Here is a 21,431-nt window from a genome sequence, read left to right as displayed (position 1 = left end):
ACCTCGTCTCTACTAAAAATACAAAAATTAGCCGGTGTGGTAGTGCATGCCTGTAATCCCAGCTACTAGGGGGCTGAGGCAGGAGTATTGCTTGAACCCAGGGGGCGGAGGTTGCAGTGAGCCAGGATCATGCCACTGCCCTCCAACCTGGGCAACAAAGTGAGACTCTGTCTCAAAAAACAAAACAAAAGAACATCCCAAAGCTAAATCTGATGTTTTTCTATTATAATATTGATTCTCCTGCTACCTCTGGCATTAGTTATAAAAACAGTTCTCAAGTACTCCCCTATATGAATTAATACTGTATTTTGTCTTAGTTCAAATTCAGGACAAAGGCCATTCAGTAGCCTTTTAGCAATCTTGTGCAGGGCAGAAATCATTTAGGCAATAGTGTACCAGATATTATCCCAAAAGTTTTTCCTAACGTGAAATGGCAGGGGCAGTAGATAAGTGATTGGATTCAGGCTCTCATCTTTCACTGAGGGAAAGACAACTAACACATGTCATTGTCCTTTCAAGATGAAATAAGAGTTGTGGAATCTGGAGTCCTCTCTTAAAACTCACTGTCACAGGGCCTCTGTGCCTGGGTCTGTCTCAGGACTATGTGTGTTCTTAGGTGTCTAAAGAGCAGATGCTCCACAATGATGGGGCCACCAGCTGAGTCTTCCATCTCCAAAAGCAGTTCCAAGCAGCTTTCCTTAGGAGCTGAGCTGTCAACTCAGAGAGGTTAAATCCATGCCAAAAGTCAACTTTTGGCCAGGCGTGGTGGCTCACCCCTGTAATCTCAGCACTTTGGGAGGCTGAGGCGGGTGGATCACAAGGTCAGGAGTTCAAGACCAGCCTGGCCAATATGGTGAAACCCCATCTCTACTAAAAATACAAAAATCAGTTGGGCATGGTGGTGGGCACCTGTAGTTCCAGCTACTCGGGTGGCTGAGGCAGGAGAATCGCTTGAACCCGGGAGGCAGAAGTTGCAGTGAGCCAAGATCGCACCACTGCACTCCAGCCTGGATGACAGAGCAAGACTATCTAAAAAAAAAAAAAAAAAAAAAAAAAAAAAAAAAAAAAAAAAAAAAAAAACCAAAAATGCCAAAAGTCAACTCTTTCAGGAGGGGAAAAGTAGGAAAGTTTCAAGATTCATCATTGGAAATAGCATGTATGTGCTACCAAGAAAATGGAAGTTCCAAATAGTTGGTATCCACTCTTGTCTCCTTGTCCACACATTAATTTTTCTCCTAAAAGTTCTAGTGAATAATGAAACTAATTCCGTTTTTTCATTTTGAACAGAAAAATGAATGAACCACCTTTCCTCATGAGGGGGAAATCACCAGTATGTTCAGTGACGCTGATCTTTATTACATATCTGCTTTAAAATATGAAAAGCAGATTGCTAGTTTTGATGTTATCTAGGTTGTCATTTGTGACTAAAAAGACCCGTTTGTAACTCTGTTTCTTCTCCACTATGGCTTTATGGACACACTGGCTGACATTATAGCATTTGTTCATAGCTTTGTTTGTAGAATGGGTGCTGTGAGTTTGTACCTCCACATACCTAACCCTTGTTGAAAAGAAACTAACTAGGTGATCTATTTTTACTGAATACAGAGTTTTCTGTCTTCCGATGGTTTTCTTTTCCCCCCCTCAACTTTGTTTGAAACACAGTATGCCCTGTAGGGCTTCTTGCCTGGTTTCAAGATCTGGCTAGCACAGCACTTATACAGGTAGTTTGCACCAAATTAACTTCCCTGTGCACACATGTCCACTTCAGTCCTTCACCCAGTGCCACCTTTGCCTGTAGGAATCTTAGCCTTCCTTCAAGGCCCAGTATAACCTCCGTTTTTTCAATGAAGCCCTTGCCAACTAGTCCAGACTTGCTGTTCCACCACAGAGAGCTCCAGCCCCTCTGATCTCGTTTTTTCTCCTCTATATATCATCTAGCACTGTGCCATCTACTGCACTGTACTTGTCACTGATGATCTCATGTGTCCTACCCTTGTCTTCCTATCTAGGCTACTCACTTCCAGAAACCAAGAACTCCAAATTCTGTTTACCCTAAATCTCCTGTGGTCACTAATATCATGCTAAGTGCTCAGTAAATCTAATCTATTGATCAAAATGAACAGGTCTCAATTACTATCTTCAGTCTGACTACTGGAGTTACACTTTCCAGTTATTTATTATTTATTCTAGTTATTTATTATTTATTCTAGTTATTTATTATTGTGAATCTAGTTATTTATTTATTATTATGAGAACATAATAACCCATTTCCCTGTTTTCTCTTTGCCCTTCCTCTGCCTGCTTTAACTCCTTGTACACCTTCCACCAATCTAACATCTGCAACTAGCAAACCACACAGAACTGAGCTTGGGGAGTATATATTTGAATTTACAGTCAGCATCCAGGATGGTATTCTCCTTAGTTCTCTTCTCTGGAGTAATTTTATCATCGCCAACTAGGAAGAGATCTTGAATGCCCATTTCATTCATTGCCCATGCCTGCAAGCAAAACAACTCCTAAACTCATTGTTCAGATTAGTGTTAGGTTACAGGCCAAGAACCTGCAGCAGACATAATGTGGATTAGAGAACATTGCACTAATCAAAGACAAATAAGGAGTCCAGTATGAGGGTCAATGTTAAAGTCTTTGGAAACTGAAAATTTTATTCAGACGAAGGCCATTATCAGAGTGAGGAACAGCCAATGCACCATCTGTAACTGGGACGTGGGGCCCCACAAGTTTGTTCATGGTGCTGCCCAAATAAAAGTAAAAATAGAAAAGAATCGTCAATCGTACGATGACACTTTAGCGAAAGATATTCATGTTTCACGTTTTAACAATGTCATCTATTGAATGATTTGACAGTATATTATTTCTTAACATTCCAAAACTAAAGTCATACTCTTATCATTTTCAGCTTCGCAAGTCTGTTTTCAGCATCAGGGCAAGGAACCTTCTGGAAAAGGAGACCGCAGTCACTAAAATCTTAAGGTAACACCAATTAATGTTAACAAATATTTAAACACAAGTGGGATTATATTAATCAAAAAACAGCTTTTTGAAAAATGAATCAATGTTCTGGGCATCAGCATACACTTTCTGCCAGAAAGTAGCTTTGAGTATCTATATACTTATAAACAATGTAAAAGACATATTGATGTCATTTCTAAAGAAAAATATTTTAGTAGCTCAGTAGGCCTTTCTTTCTTTTCAAGTATTTAAACATAAATGATAACTATAAACATTGACCAAAAGTGAAAATAACTTACTGTTATTTTTAACAGTTTTATATGTTTTGTGATATGTAAAGGAGAAATCACAATCTAAAGGATAAATGGTAAAAGGGTAAACTTTTTCATTATAGTTCATTACACTATTAAGAACACATTTATTAAAAATCTGGAAAGAATAAAAAGTATACCAATCTTAGAATGCCTATGAAAACATATGCTTTTAATGCTACTTTCTAGTAGATGCCCTGAAATGAAGTATCAATGAGGAAAATTAAGCAACCCGCTTGAGTATTTTATAAGACTGTATGTTATATTATGGAGTAACATGATGAGTATAAAAACACATAAGCATTTGGGATATCATTTATTGGTACATATATTACATAGACATATGTAGATGACACAACTCAAGATTGGGAGCTGGAGGTAGGATCGCTCGCAAGGCGAGTGGACAGATTCATGCCAGGAAGCCCCCTGCAAACCTGCGGTGAGGGATAAGGAGTTCTAGCTCCCTTCTACTAGATTTATTACTAGGAATAGACATTAAAGCATTCTCTCCAGAATGCATATTACTATAACTTGGAAGACTGTGTGAGGAAATAAAGCTTAGTATATATGATCTTTAAAACTATTCTTGCTTTATAATACTACCTAAAATTTGTGTGCAAAAAAAATTCCTAACTAATCAAGACAGTATTTCTCTCTATATTGGCTGACGTTCATGCACAGAGTTAAGTATGTGTTGGAGTTGCTGTCGTAAGATGAAAGTAAGCATTTCTAGGGCTTGTATATTATCACCACAAAATGTGATGAGATAAACAGACAAGGTGTCATTGAAATAGACAACCTGCGTCCCAACTTAGGCTTACTCCTGACTGGCTGGTAACTCCATCCTGGTATTACCATCAGATCATGCAGTGAGGCTGGCCTTGAACCACACATGTTACATCAGGATCATGATTCCAGCTGCACCTACATCAGACAAGTTCATGGTAGGGTCCTACAGCAATGCTGATCCACTCACTAAAAAGAGAAATTCACCCTCGAGCCAGAAACTACCTACAAGGACATCATAATTCTCAGTCTGCATTGAGAATCTGCCTGCCAAGTCAGGAACTACAGGGACCTTACTCACCTATCCAGAGCCACTGCCTTGCAGTGTGACTGGGCCCTCTGTGTGAATGGGTTCCCAGAGACTTTCCAAGGCAGATGCAGAAACAGATGCTTGCAAGGAAGAGATTTCCAGACCTCACTTCCCTAGGAACTCTTTCTTAAAACTGATCTATCACTTTACCTTTTTCACCCTCCTGTCCTTATCCCTCTCTCAGTTTACAGAAGAAAGGTGAAACTCTCATTCATCCAGAAACTATGGTTTATATTAATCTGGGATGTAAAATCCTCTGGTTGCCAAGCAAAAGGACCGTTCCCACCTGGATTTCTCCAAAAAGAGGGTCCCATGGGGCCATGCCTTATTATTTATCCAGGTGACAGTTTCATGGATAACTTCCTTCCCAAAGCTATCCACCTTAGAGTTAGGCCTTAGAAATAACGTGATTGTCACAAGGGCCTGTGGTTACATGTTATTTGAATTGAAAAATAAAGCCAGATTTTCCTGACAGATTCAGCTGATTGGTTCAACAATGAAAACTGATTTAATAAGTGTCCAATGTCATAAAATTGAATAGATTGGATGGCTAAGAGTCTCCAATATTTTCTCAAAATTATTTTCAAGCACAAACACAATAATGCTAGAAATTACATTCTTCTAGTTAACGTGGTGCAAGAGGGATATAGTTGCTGATTTTTAAATATACAGAAGTGTTTTTGTTTTTTCAATTATATAATGTACATGAGCAATATTTTTAAGACTATCAGGGAATATAGACCCCTCTAACTTGCCTAACAATGGTGTAGTTTAGGGGATATCCACAGCCAATAATATTTTACTACAGCCCAGTATACTACAAAATGAGAGGCAGCACCTTAAAACTACCTGAGCTATATCACCTTGTGAAACTCAGGAAATAAAAAGCCATAATTTGAAAAAATAAAAAACCTTAGAATTTTTTAAAATACAAATTTGATCTTAGAAAGCCATTTTGCTTTTTCTTCTTCACGAATGGTTTCTTCATTGCTTCTATGCTAGTTTCTGCATGAATTAAGGGCAAGTGCAAAAAATCAAACTGATATTTTGGGAATACTTACCTTTTCACCACTAATCGTAGTAATAGTAATTGCAATGATACCATACCTGCATTATAATGTGATCCATCAGTTAAAAAGTCAAGAACAGATTGGGTCTGTGTCAATGAGTGTTTGTATTGTTTTATACTGTTTTTCAAGGAACAATAACAGCTAAAAGGAAAAAGAAGAGGGGGAAAAAGAATTTTTTTTTTTAAGAAAGGAAAATATTTGCAGTAACCTCAGGACAATTGATTCGAATAACCTTCCACAAAACCGGGAAGGAGAAAAAGCTCTCCACCACTTTTTCAGTGTCTTTTTACTGCCTCTAGAGATTCCGCTCTCCTAGGCTCCAATCTTGCTGTCGATTAAACTCTGCCAGGGTTCCTGGATAACTTAGCAGTGGGGTCTCCCAGGACCATTTGCATTTTGAAAGAAGGCTTTTAAAAAATGAAAGGGCTTTTAAGACAAAGAGGATGCAGATTCCATCTTTTAACAGATGGGTCTACCTTGATATAAATAAAAGAAATCTGGAAGAGACTGCCGTTTTCATGTTCTATCCCTCTTAACTTTCTAGGTGTTTTTATTTTCATAGAATTATTGTCTTTAGTCTTATCCAAGAGGTTCCTCGCCAGGGAGGTAAGTAACAGCAGTATAGGGAGGCTTGAAAAAGAGACCTGAGCTGGATCATTCTGGCAAACATCACAGGTTGGCATTCTTCCTAATTTGTGTGCAGATAGAGATAAATCACAAAAACCTTAAATCCAGAGTGATATAAGAAGAGGAAGTTTTTATGAAATATTAGCATCTTGAGATAACTTTCCAAAAAATAACAAGTATTTGGGAAAAAATAAAGCAACTCCTTGACTTAAGGTTTCTGGAGGCCTGGGTGTGTAAAACAGGCAATTAATTTCAATTCTCAGCTCTCTTGTCTATTCCATGGGAGCTAGGAGGAGGCAATCTTCAGGGCCCCTGAAGATCTAAGGTAGGATACTAGACTTGGTGTTAAATCCCCCCTGGCTGGAATCAGGCTCTGCTTCTCTGTAACATGGAACAACTCACTAATCTGACCCTCAATTTTCTTATCTACCTTAAAAAGATAGTCTGAATAATCTATTGACCAAGCAAAGTGAAATTTAATACTTATTCCAGTAAGGGAAACTGCCACTTTGTTTTCACAATGTCTTAGAAGGGATAGGTCAGAGGTGGATATATGCAAGGTTTTGGGTTTGGGTTTCAGTGTTTGTAGGATGGAGATCTGTTTAGATTGGGCAGAATTCTTGATATGAGTTGAGGAGTATTGAAGATGCCTGGTATGGACAAGTAATAGTTACTGTTCTGAAGACGGCAGTGCTGTGGTTGAGGACCAGAAAGGGAAAGTGACCTGCCTGGTGCCTCTCCACTGCTTTCCATGTTCTTTCCCCCGACTTTGGTTCAACATTTGAGTAATCCATTCTTTACAGCGAGTTTGCCCTTCTGTTTTCATTCTCCTTCTTGACTTGGGTGATCTAAGAGAAGAAAAATAAATGGTGACTTTATGTTGTCCTCTTCACACATGAAATTTATTTTTTCTTTTGTGCCTTTTAGATTTTTAACCAGACACATGTATTACCTTAAACAAATACAACTGATTTTTATAGTTTTTTTTTTTTTTTTAAGTTTGGGATTGATCCCCATTGGGTAGAGTCTTGACAAAAAATCCTAATGAATACCAATTATTTGTAGGTGACTAGCTTGACCAGTTGAGTGACCTACTGTCTGCAGAAAGGGGTTGGCCCAGCAGTCTATAGTTCAGATAAATGAATTTGTGGGAAGTGCCTGAAATCAACAATGAAGTTGTTGACTGGTTAACAGCTTTACCTTCCTGGACAAGTCAAGTCATGTTGACGCAGAGGCTCAGCTCTCAGCCCTGGAAATTAAGCTGGAGAGCTGCCAGGGGTCTTAGTTCTCAGGGGGGACCCACATTTCCAAATATCCATCTTCCATTTGAAACAGGATCCGCATTATTCTAGCAGAAAGTATGTTATATACATTACTATGAACAGGAAATTCCAGTCCACAGAGGAAGAAGTCTTTCAGAGAGGAAGGGCCCTAGAGCCTGAGGTATGTAACTCACAGGTAGAATCACCCATTTCTATGTATAATCATCTTTAATTCATGTTCTTGTACTTTTTAAATTAATTGATGTTTTGAGAAATATAAATGAATTTTTTTATATATTTGAAAACTCTTTGATTAGAAAAAAAAAAAGTGGGCCATTTTTACAGAACTTGAGGCTACTGGCCCATGCTAAAATGCGGATGATTCACTTGGCACAAACAGGCATCTGTGTCGCTGTTTTTTAAGAGTTATCCGAAGAGGATGTTCCACTACCTGAACTATAAAATCCAAGATTGCTATTAAATTTGTTGTTGTTCTGACTTAGACTGTATCGTTCAGCTCGTTCAGCTCCACTAAATAAAGCTTCTTTTCAAAAGGCAGTGACCTTTTCTCTGCATCAGGCAAAATCAAAAACAAATAGCAATGTGCTTTCAAAAGCATCACTACCTTTGTTGAGATTTCCTCTAATTCAAAGCCCTGAAATCGAGCAAAAATGCATTATCATTCCTGCAAGGCTGAATGGAGAAATGTTAAAATAAAACAAATATTTTACATTATTTTAGAAAGTTCCATCCTTTTGTGGTTTGCCATGAGTACCTCCTTAGCGAGGACAATATCTTTATAACCTCTTGAATGCTCAGTCTCATATGATGTTTGCATTCTGACATTTGGTTTTATAATGTAACTTTCTTTGCCATGCACTTATATTAATAATTGTTTAAGTCTTAAGGAATAGTCTTTAGTTTAGTGCTACTTACTACAGAAAAAATTAAATGGATTTAATAAAATACATAGTTTTTCTCTTATTCATCATTTTAAAAGAATCATTTAATGACTATAAATACAACTTATATACTACTTACATATATATAAAATCACTATGTATTTATTAATCTGCAGTTATGTAAATGACATTAGCCGGATTTTTTTCCTGAAAGAATGTGCCCCTAAGAATTCACGCATTCATTCAAGAAATATCTCTGCAGTGTCTTTCACATGCCAGGCATTTCACACCATTTGCTTTTTCCTATTTGGAAAGTTCTCCTTTCATAATTATTGTTCCATAAGTTAGCCAACTATTCAGCAACTTTGGATAAGGTCATATTATTTCTCTGCAGCTCCGCATTCTGGGCAGAACTAGCAAGACACCCTGTACACTGCTGGGAGGGCCTGAGTACCTTACAGCAACCCCTGCACCTTTGAGCTCGGCTCCTCAGTGGAAAGGGAAGGTGCTGGACTGACCCTACAGATGAGAGAAAGAAACGACAGAGACCCTTGCAGCCTAGGGTTTGCGTCAACCCCTGAGATAGCAGCAATTTTTTTCTTAGCATTTGGTATGAATAACCCCAAGTTTTAAGAAAATAGAGTATTGAGAATGAATGTCATAAATATTTATCTTTCCAATTCTATGAAGGCTACCTGGTTATTGTTGGCTTTTTCTTAAGATTGTCCTGACACTTAAAAACTCTGATAGGTTATTTGAAAGACTATTTGGAAATAAGCTAAGTAGATAGATAAAAATTAACTGTATTCAGACAACCATAAACTAAGGAGACAAGATGTGTAGATATATGTTTTCGCATAAAACATAAAGTAGTAAAGATTTAAAAGTGGCAAAATATAACTAAAACAAAAATAATATATTCTAAACACATTTTTAGATAGTACCTGATTTGTGGTAATCAAAATATGTTATATTTTATTGAGATAGCATATGATTTATAGATTGTTTTTAGATAAACCCAAAAGTGATTATAATAGTGTTATGGATTAGAAGGGCTACTATTGAGTTTTACCAAACAGATGTGGAAAGTTTTTTAAATAGACTATTTTTTGAGCAGTTTTAGGTTTGCAGCAAAATGGAGCAAAGGTACAGAGATTTCCCATGTACCTTCTGCCCCCACACAGGCACAGTCTCCCCAACTATCAACATCCCCATCAGAGTGGTACATTTGTTACAGTTGATGAACCTACAGTGACACATCACTATCACCCCAAGTCTGTAGTTGACACTAGGATTCACTCCTAGAGTACTACATTCTGTGGGTTTGAACAAATATGTGATGATGTGTTTCTATCATTATGACATCATACAGAGTAATTTCAGTGCTTTAAAAATCCTCTGTGCTCCACCTATTCATTCCTCCCTCCCCACAAACCCTGGCAACCAATGATCTTGTTACTGTTTCCACAGACATAGAAATGCACATAGAAATACATAGATATGTGTCTCCACAGACATGCATTGATGTTTACGGCAGCTTTATTCCTAATTGCCAAAACTTGGAAGCAACCAAGATGTCCTTCAGTAGGAGAGTGGATAAGCAAACTGTGGTACATCCAGACAGTGGAATAATTATTCAGCATGGAAAAGAAATGAGATACCATCATGAAAAGACGTGGTGTAAACATAAATGCCTGTTACTGAGTGAAAGAAGTCAGTCTGAAAAGTCTACATACTGTATGATTCTAACTATCTGGCATTCTGGGAAAGATAGAACCATGGAGACGGAAAGATATTTTAACAAGGTCTTTCCTTTGTTATTTTATGACTGGAGAGTAAAGTAGTAAAGAAAAATGGAATACATATCTGTTGAAAATTGGCCAATGCAGTTCCTGCGACATTTACAAAATTTCACTTTTATTGTAGTAAAAAGTTCAGCCTTTGCGTTGTAATTTGCATGTTTCTGAGTCAGCAGTTGGGTTACTAAATTTGAAGCCCAGTGAATGATGCGGGGTTGCGGACATTTTTTATGCTGAAATTTAATAGATGCAGTAAAGGCATGGATTTCTCATGAGTTAATTTGTCTTTTTTGTTTATAGTATGGGTATAAGTGCGTAAGATAAAGACATTCAAGGTTTATTTTATTTTCTGCCTACAATGAAGTTCTGGTCGCCCATGTATTTACATGCCTTTCTCTGAAAACATTTTTATGAATAACACAAGATTGGGAAGAACTAACTGGCAGTTGCTATGAAAGAGCCAGATCCATTTACTCGGGACAGGGCTGACTCACAAAGGAGTGGGGTATCCACTAGGATAAAAACGCAGCTTTTTCCTCATCTCAGCAAGAGGCCATTACCGACGAGCTCACCCATTAGCATCCGCTGTTGTCTCTACTTGGGAAGATCACATTGTCACTCTAGTGGAGTCAGGTAAGAGCCATTTCCAGGAAATACTCATTATCTATTCTCTTAGTTATACAGTCATAGTTTTACATAATTACCACTGAAAGACTATTTTCCTGTTTTCTGCTAATGTGATTACATTACATTAACCAACCTTGGATAATACTTTAAAATGTATTACTTGTGGAGTTCAAGATTTGAGCAAAATCCCTCAAATGTAATGCTCTGCAAAGTTATACTGTAGTTCCTTTAGATGGTAATTACATTTAATACCAGATGGTATTGTGTAATCTAACTTTTCTATAATGAGTGAAAATAATTCAAAGACTCATAGGCCTCTCCCTTTCATTACAGAATGTATAGGCTTTTCCCACACCCTTGTTCTGGGACATTAAGAAAGAAGACATGGAGACAAAGAAGAAAAGAACCGGGGACCCCCTGCTACTGTGTCTATAAACAACTAGTGGTGTTTAAAGGCTAATAAAGCTCCAAAGATCTCTCTTATAACCATAATCTTTGGGCCAATTTTAAAATATTTTAGATGGAGAAATGTCAAGAAAAATAGAGACAATTTCAAGACATGATTCTCTTTCCCCAACGTCCATAAAAGATTTTATATATATATATATGGCTGTCATATAAGGAGCAATTGAAATTCCACAGCACAAAGGCAATGCAGGGGGAAAAAAAAGGATCAATCTTTCATATTTTTTTTTCTCAAAGGGTTGGCAAGAAACCAGGGGTAATATTTTTGCAACTGGGAATGTGTGTTTGCTGAAGAATATTCCCACATTTGAATCATCCTCAGGGGTCCTCATCTTGTTTTACTTTCAAAGGTAGAGAGGGCATAACATTAACCCCAACTGGGAAAAGGAAAATGCCTCACTGTAATTCTCCTCCAGGGAACAGGAATAAAGGGATTACATATGCCTGCATAATGCAGAATTTCCTCACTCAGACAAAAGACTTCATTATTTTTCACTAGACACTTGAAGTCTTGTGCCTCCCAGTTGCAGAAGCCAAGGAGGCAGGCCAATTTTTTATATTAAGCCACTAGATGGAGTTCTTAAGAAACTGGCCTTCTAGTACTTGCCATTGTGAAAAGATCTAGGGAAGATGTTAAAAACCTTGATACCTGACACTACCCAGTCTTTCCTCTGAGAAAAGTGAGACTGTCCCTGAAGATCACAGTATTTTTCCAGTAAAATTAGCCTTGCATTTACTCTGGGAAGCAAATAAATGAACATTTTCTTTCTGAAAACGCACCTCCTTTGTCCTTACGTGAGACCAAAAGGCATCTCAATCCTAATGAAAAATGTAAAGTGGCAAAATATAACAAAATGGAATATTCAAGTTCTTCTCCTTCTGGGTAGGTCTGTTACTTGGTAACTTTAAGGATGTATGCATCTCATTTCTTATATAAAATATTAGAAGTCTCAAATTTTGTAGTTACTATTTCGGCTTGCAAGTATTAGATTCCTGTAAGAGGAGGTATATGGAGACCACGTTCCCAGCAACAGATCTGATCTCCAGTTAAAGAAATTGAACTAAGCTCACCTGCTACAGCCTGCTCTGCTCCATCTTGGCTTTCAGGCTTCCCTAATAGCTTTCACATACAACATAGAGAAAGATGTATGAAGTTTTTAGTTGTAAGAAGCAATGTCTCTCTTTTTTTTATTACTGTCTCTTCTAGTGTAGGTATGCAGCCCATTATTCTTGAGTGGCATCGTTTTCTAACTTGAGATAAAATTAAGATTATTTAACTTGCCCCTTTACAAGTATATTTTAAACACATGCTGTTTTGTCCGTGATTATTTTCATGCTTCAAAAGCATGGAGTGATCAAAAAAAAAATATTTGATCTTCACAGAATTTCAAGGTTCATTCATTCCACAAATATTTATTGAGCACCTACTGTGGATAAAAGCTGAGAAATAATCATGAACAATTTTAAAGACAACCTGCTCTCTTAGAGCTCTTTGGAGCATGGCATATGTGACGAACTAAAAGACCAAAGAAAATGGCATGGAGAGAACAAGGTTCCTCCTGGTAAAGATGAGACCAGAAAGGGAGGTTAGAGGGACACTAAACGGGGCTTTGTAAGCCACACTGCTCATTAGGCTTAGTCTTCTTAAGGCAGTGATAATAACTGCATTCGTGATCTATTGCTGCATGACAAATTACTCCGAAACTTAAAGTGATTTGAACAACACGTTTTTTATCTCACAGTTTTAGTCAGGAATCTGGGCATCACTTAGTCATGTCTCTCTCCAAGCTGCATGCGTTTGGACTTGAATGGGAAGAGCCCCACTCAATCGCATGGTTATTAGTACATAATACTACCTAGTATTATTAGTTATTAGTTATTAGTGGATTCAGTTATTAGTGGATTAGTTATTAGTGGATTAGTTATTAGTGGATTCAGTTCCTTGTGAGCTGTGATATGAAGGCCTCAGTTCCAACCGGTTTGCTGGATTCCTCCCCAAGTGGAACTCTCCACAGAGCACCTCACAAAATGCAGCTTGCTTCACCAGGGCAAGCAAGCAAGACGGCAAGAGCAAGTCAGCATAAGAGAGAGAGAGAGAGAGAAGGGCAAGCAAGCAAGAGGGCAAGACCAAGTCAGCATGAGAGAACGAGAGAGAGGGAGCTCTAGGAAGACAGAAGTCATAGTGTTCTGCAACCTTTCCCATTCTTCTGCTCCTTAGCAGGAAGTCACTAAGTGCCACCCACATTCAAGGGGAGGGAAGTACCCAAGGGCATGAAACCCAGGAGGCGGAGATCATCCGGGTGATCTTAGAAACCTGCCTGCCACGATACCATTATGGACGTTCATTCCAGAGAACATGCAGTTTGGGATAATAATGCAATATCTTTCTTGAGGGTGGAGGCATGGAAACGAGTTAAGAGGCTGTAGCATGGGTCCACAGTGGACATCACTATCAGTCAGAACAGAAAAGACTTAGCTTCTGCAGTTATCCTCTGCCAAACTTGCTGCTCAGTCCCCGGTGCTATGTAGAGTGTTATAACATCCACCATGACACGGAACAAGATACAACAGGAAATAATAGCAACTAAAATTCAAAGAAAGTTTTGATGTTTCCAAAGCACTGTCACATTCATAATCATCTTTACTTCTTCCAGCTCCCTGTGAAGTCAGAAGGAAAGGCATTATTGTTCTCTACATTTTACATATGAGAAATGGAGGCTCAGAGAAAGCACATCACCTGTCTAAGGTCCCACAACTTACAAAAGCTGAAGTCAGAAGTGTGTGCTTTTAAAGCTTATGTTTTCTCAACTCATCTTCTCCATTAGGCTTCCAGACAAAGGCAGAACTTTCCATCAGTAGCTGCGCTGCAGGGTGCATGTCTTTGAACCGTGAGAGACTAGCAAGTTAGGGATGGGGTCACACAGTCCCCACGCACCTGCCGCTACGCTCCCTCCCCTCCCCACCTTTTCACTTACTCATTCTGTTCATCAGGCAGCATGAGGGCCAGAAACTGAACTTCCTAGGAATGGGAGGCTAAGTGATAAAGTGGTCCCTAATCAACTCACAGCCTAGTAAGGGGAATAACTAATGATAACAAAATGCCATAAGCATTAAACAAGCTTGGTTAGTAACATACTGTAGGAACATGGAGTATAAAACCAGTCTTTTTTTGCGCTTTCACATAGGTGAAATACTCATTTCTCATTTCATGTTACTTTTCAGAACCCATTTATATCAGTCTGTCATTATATTGTGCACGTTAAAACACTGTTTGGTATTTATTTCATGGTTTGCCTTACTGTATATGCTTATCTATAGTAACATTGTATTCCCTTTAAAAAAATAATAAAGCGAACTTTTACCATGCTTTTGTATGAACCTGGGCACATTGGATTAGAGTATATGTAACCTCTTAGCAGGTCTGATTGTGTCCAACTGAAGTTCACAGCTTTCTGCCAACACTGTTATTTTCCAAAATAGCAAAATTTCTTACATGGCCAACAAATGTGACAATGGCTTAGGCAATACAAAGCTGTTTCATTATGCAGAAACATCCTATCATGGGAATCTTTCTATACCTGTTTCAATGTCCAGGTGAGCTCCAGGCCAAAGGGTTATAAAACTTCCTTCCCATTCCCTTGCTCCTGCATCCACCATCCAACCTCAGGTTTATAACTTCCATCTGCGGTCCTTCCCTCATTCACCAGGAACCTGTGTGTGGCCAGTGGTCTCCTTGTATAATGGAATGAGATTTTTCAGAATGTTCTCTTTAGACATATTTATCTATCTATAGAAAAGTTGCTTCATGCTGTTTAGTAAATGAAAAATAGTGATTATTTGGGGTTTGTTTCCAAGAATACATTTACATTCAGTGAATTTGTATGATTTTTCATATTCACCATAATTATCTTCATCCACATTAAAAGCATTTTTAAGGACTTAAATATGACATATTTAGTAAGTTCTTATATAATGTATTATTATATAATAAGTTCTTATATGGTGTATTATATAATAAGTTCTTCTGTAATATATGTGTTATATTTATGTACTTAAAAATGCTTCTATTATACATGTATCTTAAGAGCTGCTATTTTAAGTGTGCTAAGCACATACAAGTCTTTTTCTCAAAGATCTTAATTCTCAGACAGATAGTAATCGTATTCAAAGCCATTCAAGAAATGCATTTTAAGAAATATAAATATGAAAATAATATGTAAAAAAATGGCAGAATTGTGTGTTCAGGTGTTGAGCAAATAGAATATCATTAGATTTGCATATCATAAAATCATTGCATTTTCAACCTGTGAGCTATCTTTCAGAGCAAGCCTTTCTCTTCATTTTACCAATGAGGAAGTTAGGCCCAAAGATCACTCAACTAGTTCATAACAGTGTAACTTCTGGCACACAGGTCTTTTAATCCCTTGTGTTATTTTCTTGCCACTTATCAACTATCTCAAGGGAATTCCTGTCATTCCCAGTTGGAGAAAATTTTCTGGAGAATAATTTTTTGTTCTCACCAAAATCATTCACACCGCGGATGTTAGGCCACCCAATTGTCTTCACTCATTAGCAAATCTGAAATTAACACAAGTCCAGTTATGGCCCAAAAAGAACATGTTTTTAAAAGTCTTCATGGTTTAAACAAGTGGTAACTGGTTACCAGTAAGCTGCAAGCTTCAGATTGAGGTTTCTGTAGGTAATAATTCCAAAAACTGTGTGCTTTTTTTTTGAACTGTGGTTTTAGAAACAACACATAACATTTACCATCTAAACCATTTCTAAGTGTACAGTTCAGTCGTGTTAAGTATGTTTACATTGTTGTGCATAATTCCAGCTTTAGTTACTTCTCTTTATGACTCATTTTTGCTTGTAAGCTTTATGTTTTCCTATCTTCCTAAAGCTCTGCAAAATCTCCTTGGAACATGTATTTCACCATTTCAGGAGCCTGAGTGGACAAATTCTTCCCAAAAGGGGTTTATTAGAAACCCTGTTTGAATTCAAAACCGACATCATGATTGCCTGTGTGTATTAATCTGTTTTCATGCTGCTAGTAAAGACATACCTGAGACTGGGCAATTTACGAAAGAAAGAGGTTTAGTGAACTTACAGTTCCACGTGGCTGGAGAGGCCTCACAATCATAGCAGAAGGTGAAAGTCACGTCTTATACGGCAGCAGACAAGAGAAGAGAGCTTGTACAGGGAAACTCCCCTTTTTAAAAGAATCAGATCTCATGAGACTAATTCACAATCACGAGAATAGCACAAGAAAGACCCGCCCCCATGATTCAATTACCTCCCACCGGGTCCCTCCCACGATACGTGGGAATTCAAGATGAGATTTGGGTGGGGACAAAGCCAAACCATATCTCTGTGGGTAGGCTGGCCTTCCTGCTTATGGTGTCCTGATAGAAGCTCTACCATTATTTTTGGAGAGGAGGGAGGAGGCAGAAGGAGGAGGGGAAAGAGGGGAGCTTTCTGTTTATTTTCCAGCCCTTCTTCATAGCTGTGATACTTCTGCTTTGTAAGTGTTCTTGACACAGAGCGTAAAGTTCATTTTCCTTTATAATTATACATTATTTGCTGTATTTTGTGTTTTCATTGGTGTTACCTTTAAAATAATAAAAGTAATGAGCACTTATGTATTATTCATCTCAAGTGTACAAACCATGCATTTATCTTGGGTTCCTTTTTTTTTCCTAGAGCTTGCACCCGACAGCGCATGCTGAGTGGATCATTCGAGGGGCAGCCCGCAAAGGAGAGGTCAATCCTCAGCGTGCAGCATCATATCCGCCAAGAGCGCAGGTAAATACTCGGGAAGACAGGGCTTCAGAGACTCTAAATAAGGGGGTTTTACAGGAAATGGTCGCTGTACACAGTCACGGCTGTCAGCCCTGGCTGCCAGACAGGCATGGCTGAGGAATCGAGTTCTATTTGCTGTTTGTTAAAATAATGAAACACCTAATCAGATCCAAAGATTCAAAAAAAATCTCTGCTTCACAATCCTTTTCCTTAGAGATGGCCAAATTCTCACCTTTAAGATCAGAAGGAAAAATTCTGAATTTTGTTAGATGGGATCAAAGACATTTGGAGAGAGTATAAGCTTCTGCTACGAAAAGAAATCATAGGCATTTGTGGCATTGTAGCAGAAAAAGTGTTTTATTTTGATTTTATCATGGTCACTGCTCGAAAGGCCAGTTTGATCTTGAGATGTATTAACCAGTGCCTGTGGTTGTTTTAGGTCACTAAGACATGGATCAAACAGCCAGAGGATCAGCAGGGGAAAATCTCTTGAAACTTTGACTCAAGATGTAAGTTTTAAGCAATGCTTTGGATTTCAGAAACGTGATTATGAAAATGTATTTAAATGACTGCTTAGACAATGTCAGTGCCTGTGTCTTTCTGCCGCACTCTCATGTCTCCTTAAGACTTCATACCAGAGGGAATCAGGAAATTCAGGATATGAATTATGTAGCCAAGTATCAGAAGTAACTGTTAACGGCAGAAAACTCCAGTCATCCCACACAAAGCACATGTCTTAGTTAAAATAGTAACACAAAAGTGTCATTATCAGTTGGATTTGACTTGAAATTAAAGACATTTTAAGCATTTTCTATAGGATTGATTTGCATCATTGACTTTGAATATTCACTAAGAATCAAATATTCTAGAATCTAGATCAAGGGTCTATAATTTCAGGGCTTTATATATTAGGAAGTGAAATTTTATTTCTAGAAGAATTTCCTGTCAAGGACTACCTAGTATTTCCCAAGAAAGCTTTTTGCTTTTAGACTCTAGGTCAAGTATTTATTTACTGGCTCTATAAATAGTTATCAAGTGTTTGCTATGTGCTGGGTCCTGTTCTAAGGAATGAGGAGCAGTGGGGATATAAGATAGACTCAATGCCCTCCTGGAGCTTAAATTTTAGAATAGGAGACAGATAATAAGTTCGTAAAAATATAATGGAATTTCTGGAGTGATTTCTTTTTATTTTCCATCATCTCTTCATTGCTGTGACAGATTTGCTTTATAACGTTAAGTAAAATGAAGTCATGTAAAGAAATCAAAGGTGGGGATTTGGGGGCAGGGAATTTTAGATACGATGGTTATCGTAGACCCTTCTGCGTTATCCCAGAGACCCAAATGAAATGAAGGAGCCATGAAAAAAATGCAGAGAAGCCAAGCGTTAGATGGCCCAGCAGCTATACCATGCAAAGATTACAATGAAAGAGTTGGGAAATGCATATTAAATAACTGTAATTATGAAGTCCTGATTAAAAGACAGGCCTTAGGTTGAATCTGGATGAACTGGCTTAAAAAGTAATCTTGAATGTTCAGAGCCAAGGATGGCACTTGAGAAAGGAGGGCTAGCAAGAGAAAGTTAGCAAAGTCTTGGGGTTATTTCGTTTTTCTCTTTTTCACCGCTTATCTCTTATTTCTTGAGTTTTTGGAGTGCTTGCCTACTACATCTGCTTTCATTCTGTAAAAACTGCTGTTTTAGTCCAAGTAGATGGTTTTTATTAAGTGTTCCAGGCAAAATCAAGAGCAAGAAGTTGGCAATGAGAACGCCTGATATCACCAATACCCTATAGACGTGGTTCTAGTTGGCACAGAGCTCTGTTACCACCATGATTTTTAATATCCAGAGCTCTATCTGATTGGCTACCTTATTGTTGACATGGAATTGCCATCAAATCCAACACATGGCCTGCGCACTTAGAACTGCAGAGTCAGCCATATTGCACGGAGAACATTTTCAGGTGAAAAGTCAAAGAGGCAACCCTCATTCAAAGCGCCTTCAATATGTTTCAACCGAAATGTACAACCTACTTAAGAATCAAATCAGAACATGTCTTTGAAAATAATGTGTTTAAACATAGACAGCAAAGGCCCTATTTGAAGAGTCTCAATGCTGGAGCTTACTTCTTCAGAGAGTTTCTACCCTATTTTTCATATAGAAGTATAGCAAAATCCATCTCCCACCTTCTCCATAGCAAAATGCCATGGGGTTCTGATCGTTTCCAATAAATTCTTATAATGTCTTTTCTCCCACAAAGGGGAGATTTAAATTAGAGAATTTTAACTTTTTTACTTATTCTGAATGATAGCAGACACAGATAATTAAGGAGTGCTTTCTGTAAAATTTACTGAGTTACTGGAACTCTGGCCCTGCACCTTCCATGGGGTCCATCTAAAGGGCTGTGAGGGACCTGCATGGCCTGCTCACCTCTCTTAGCTTTACCCACACTGGCATCTTGGCTATTCCACATGTAGACACGCCAGGCCTGCTCCCAGCTGTGGAAGAACACATTTCTGTAGCCCTACCACAACCTGCACCCTCACCTCCTTCTAGTCTTTCCTCAAATAGCACCTTCATATTGAGGTCTACCCTGACCTGTTCATTTAAAATCATAATCTTCTAGCCTGTCTATGCCTCTCTATGCCTCTCAGCCACTGAGATTTTTTTTAAAAATCAGATCACTAAGCATCCTCTTACATACTTACTTTGGATTATTTTTTATCTGTCTCCCACTGACTAGAACATCCTATGAGAATAAGGATGTTTTGTTTCCACTTGCCATATCCTACACACTAGAACAGTGCCTGGCACATAATAGGATTTCAATCAATATGTGCTGAATGAATTACTTTTTAGAGGAAAAAATACTCTTGCTATGAAGACTGTGGCCATTAAATATGTACATTTAATCGTATACATGTTACATATACTGTAAGTTTATATATTTAATGTAAGTATATACGTTTAGTTTAAATATACATATTTAAAGTAAATATATATATTTAGTATAAATATGCTTACTTATTGTAAATACGTACATTTCATATAGATATATATTTATTGTAAATATATATTTAGTATAAATATACATATTTAATGTAAATATATACATTTGGTGTAAATATACATATTTATTATAAATAGATACATTTAGTATAAATATGCATATTATAAAATATGTATATTTTATACATATTTTATAATATGTATAAATTTAGTACAAATATATAAATATATGTTTAACAGTAAATATATATAATTAATATACTTTATATCGAGGGAGATATTAGTTTTAATTTTTTTAACTGATAATATATTTTGCATTTAAAACCCTCCTATTTTAACACACCCCCTTTTAATTTATTTCTAGCATTCCAATACAGTGAGATACAGAAATGCACAAAGAGAAGACAGTGAAATAAAGATGATTCAAGAAAAAAAGGAGCAAGCAGAGATGAAAAGGTACAGGTTGCTGCAGTGTCCCATGGCTCTCATTTGGGAATAGCAAAATTTCCCTTAGCCTTATTCTCCCATGAATTTCTCCTTCAAGGAAAGTGCAAGAAGAGGAACTCAGAGAGAACCACCCATACTTCGATAAGCCACTGTTCATTGTCGGGCGAGAACACAGGTTCAGAAACTTTTGCCGGGTGGTGGTCCGAGCGCGCTTCAACGCGTAAGTACAATTCATTTCAGCCAGGTGTTTGGCCTGAGCCATGCAAACAGCAGGGGTGTTGTCACATGAAGAAGAAGGAACGTGTAATCCTAATGGGGTCACAAAATAAACTGTGGACTAATTAATCATGCTGCTCCTCTTTGCTGGACACCCGACCGGGTGGAAAACAAAGGTCGCAAGTAGTTAACATTTATAGAAAACTCATGTTGATAAAACACAAAACAGCCATTGTCATTTGTGCATTTTAGCAGTTTCCTGATACATTTATATTGGCATTATTAACTCCATATTTTATTTGGGAAATACTGAGACAAAAGGAGACTAAAGGACATGGTGAATTGAAGGTCATTGTCCGTGTCTTCCATGAGGCTTGTAGTTCCTTTGTGGTAAAAATACCTCAATTGGTTTATTGAAGAATAACGTAAAGTTGATTAGTGCTTTCATTACCAACTGTTATAAGAAGGAAACCCACTGTTCACTGTCTCTGCCCTACCAAAATGGAAGACATGTGTAAGAAGCCATAAGTAGGGTGAACATTGAAGACACTGTAGTTGTGGACACCTAAGCCAAGTTTGATAGGCAACCAGTGGATGAAATGGATTTTTGTCAAGCATACCTGTATTAGTCCATTTTCATGCCACTGATAAAGACATACCTGAGACTGGGTAATTTATAAAGAAGAAGAGATTTATTGGATTCACAGTTCCAAGTGGCTGGGGAGGCCTCACAATCATGGTGGAAGGCAAAAGGCACATCTTACATGGCACAGACAAGAGAGAGAAGTGAAAGCAGAAACCCCTCTTAAAATCATCAGATCTCATGAGACTTA

The 21,431-nt window shown here is 37.8% G+C and overlaps 1 protein-coding gene across 7 annotated transcripts in view; it reads left to right on the top strand.

The window, feature by feature from the left end:
• Nucleotides 1-21,431, top strand: part of NALCN (sodium leak channel, non-selective) — a 365,066-nt gene that overhangs the window by 287,061 nt on the left and 56,574 nt on the right. For 5 of the 7 annotated variants that reach the window (XM_024231061.3, XM_054529197.2, XM_063715022.1 and 2 more), the window contains 6 exons: nt 2,918-2,991; nt 10,584-10,670; nt 16,833-16,934; nt 17,371-17,440; nt 20,300-20,391; nt 20,480-20,602. In XM_024231061.3, coding sequence (XP_024086829.1) covers nt 2,918-2,991; nt 10,584-10,670; nt 16,833-16,934; nt 17,371-17,440; nt 20,300-20,391; nt 20,480-20,602 — 548 coding nt within the window. The remainder of the gene's footprint in view (nt 1-2,917; nt 2,992-10,583; nt 10,671-16,832; nt 16,935-17,370; nt 17,441-20,299; nt 20,392-20,479; nt 20,603-21,431) is intronic. The other 2 variants (XM_024231054.3, XM_024231060.3) reach the window with 1 other exon arrangement.

The sequence above is a fragment of the Pongo abelii genome, chromosome 14 (genome assembly GCF_028885655.2).
Source record: "Pongo abelii isolate AG06213 chromosome 14, NHGRI_mPonAbe1-v2.0_pri, whole genome shotgun sequence".
Lineage (NCBI taxonomy): Eukaryota > Metazoa > Chordata > Mammalia > Primates > Hominidae > Pongo > Pongo abelii.
The sequence above is the reverse complement of the archived record's forward strand: the minus strand, read 5'-3'. Positions and strand labels throughout refer to the sequence as shown.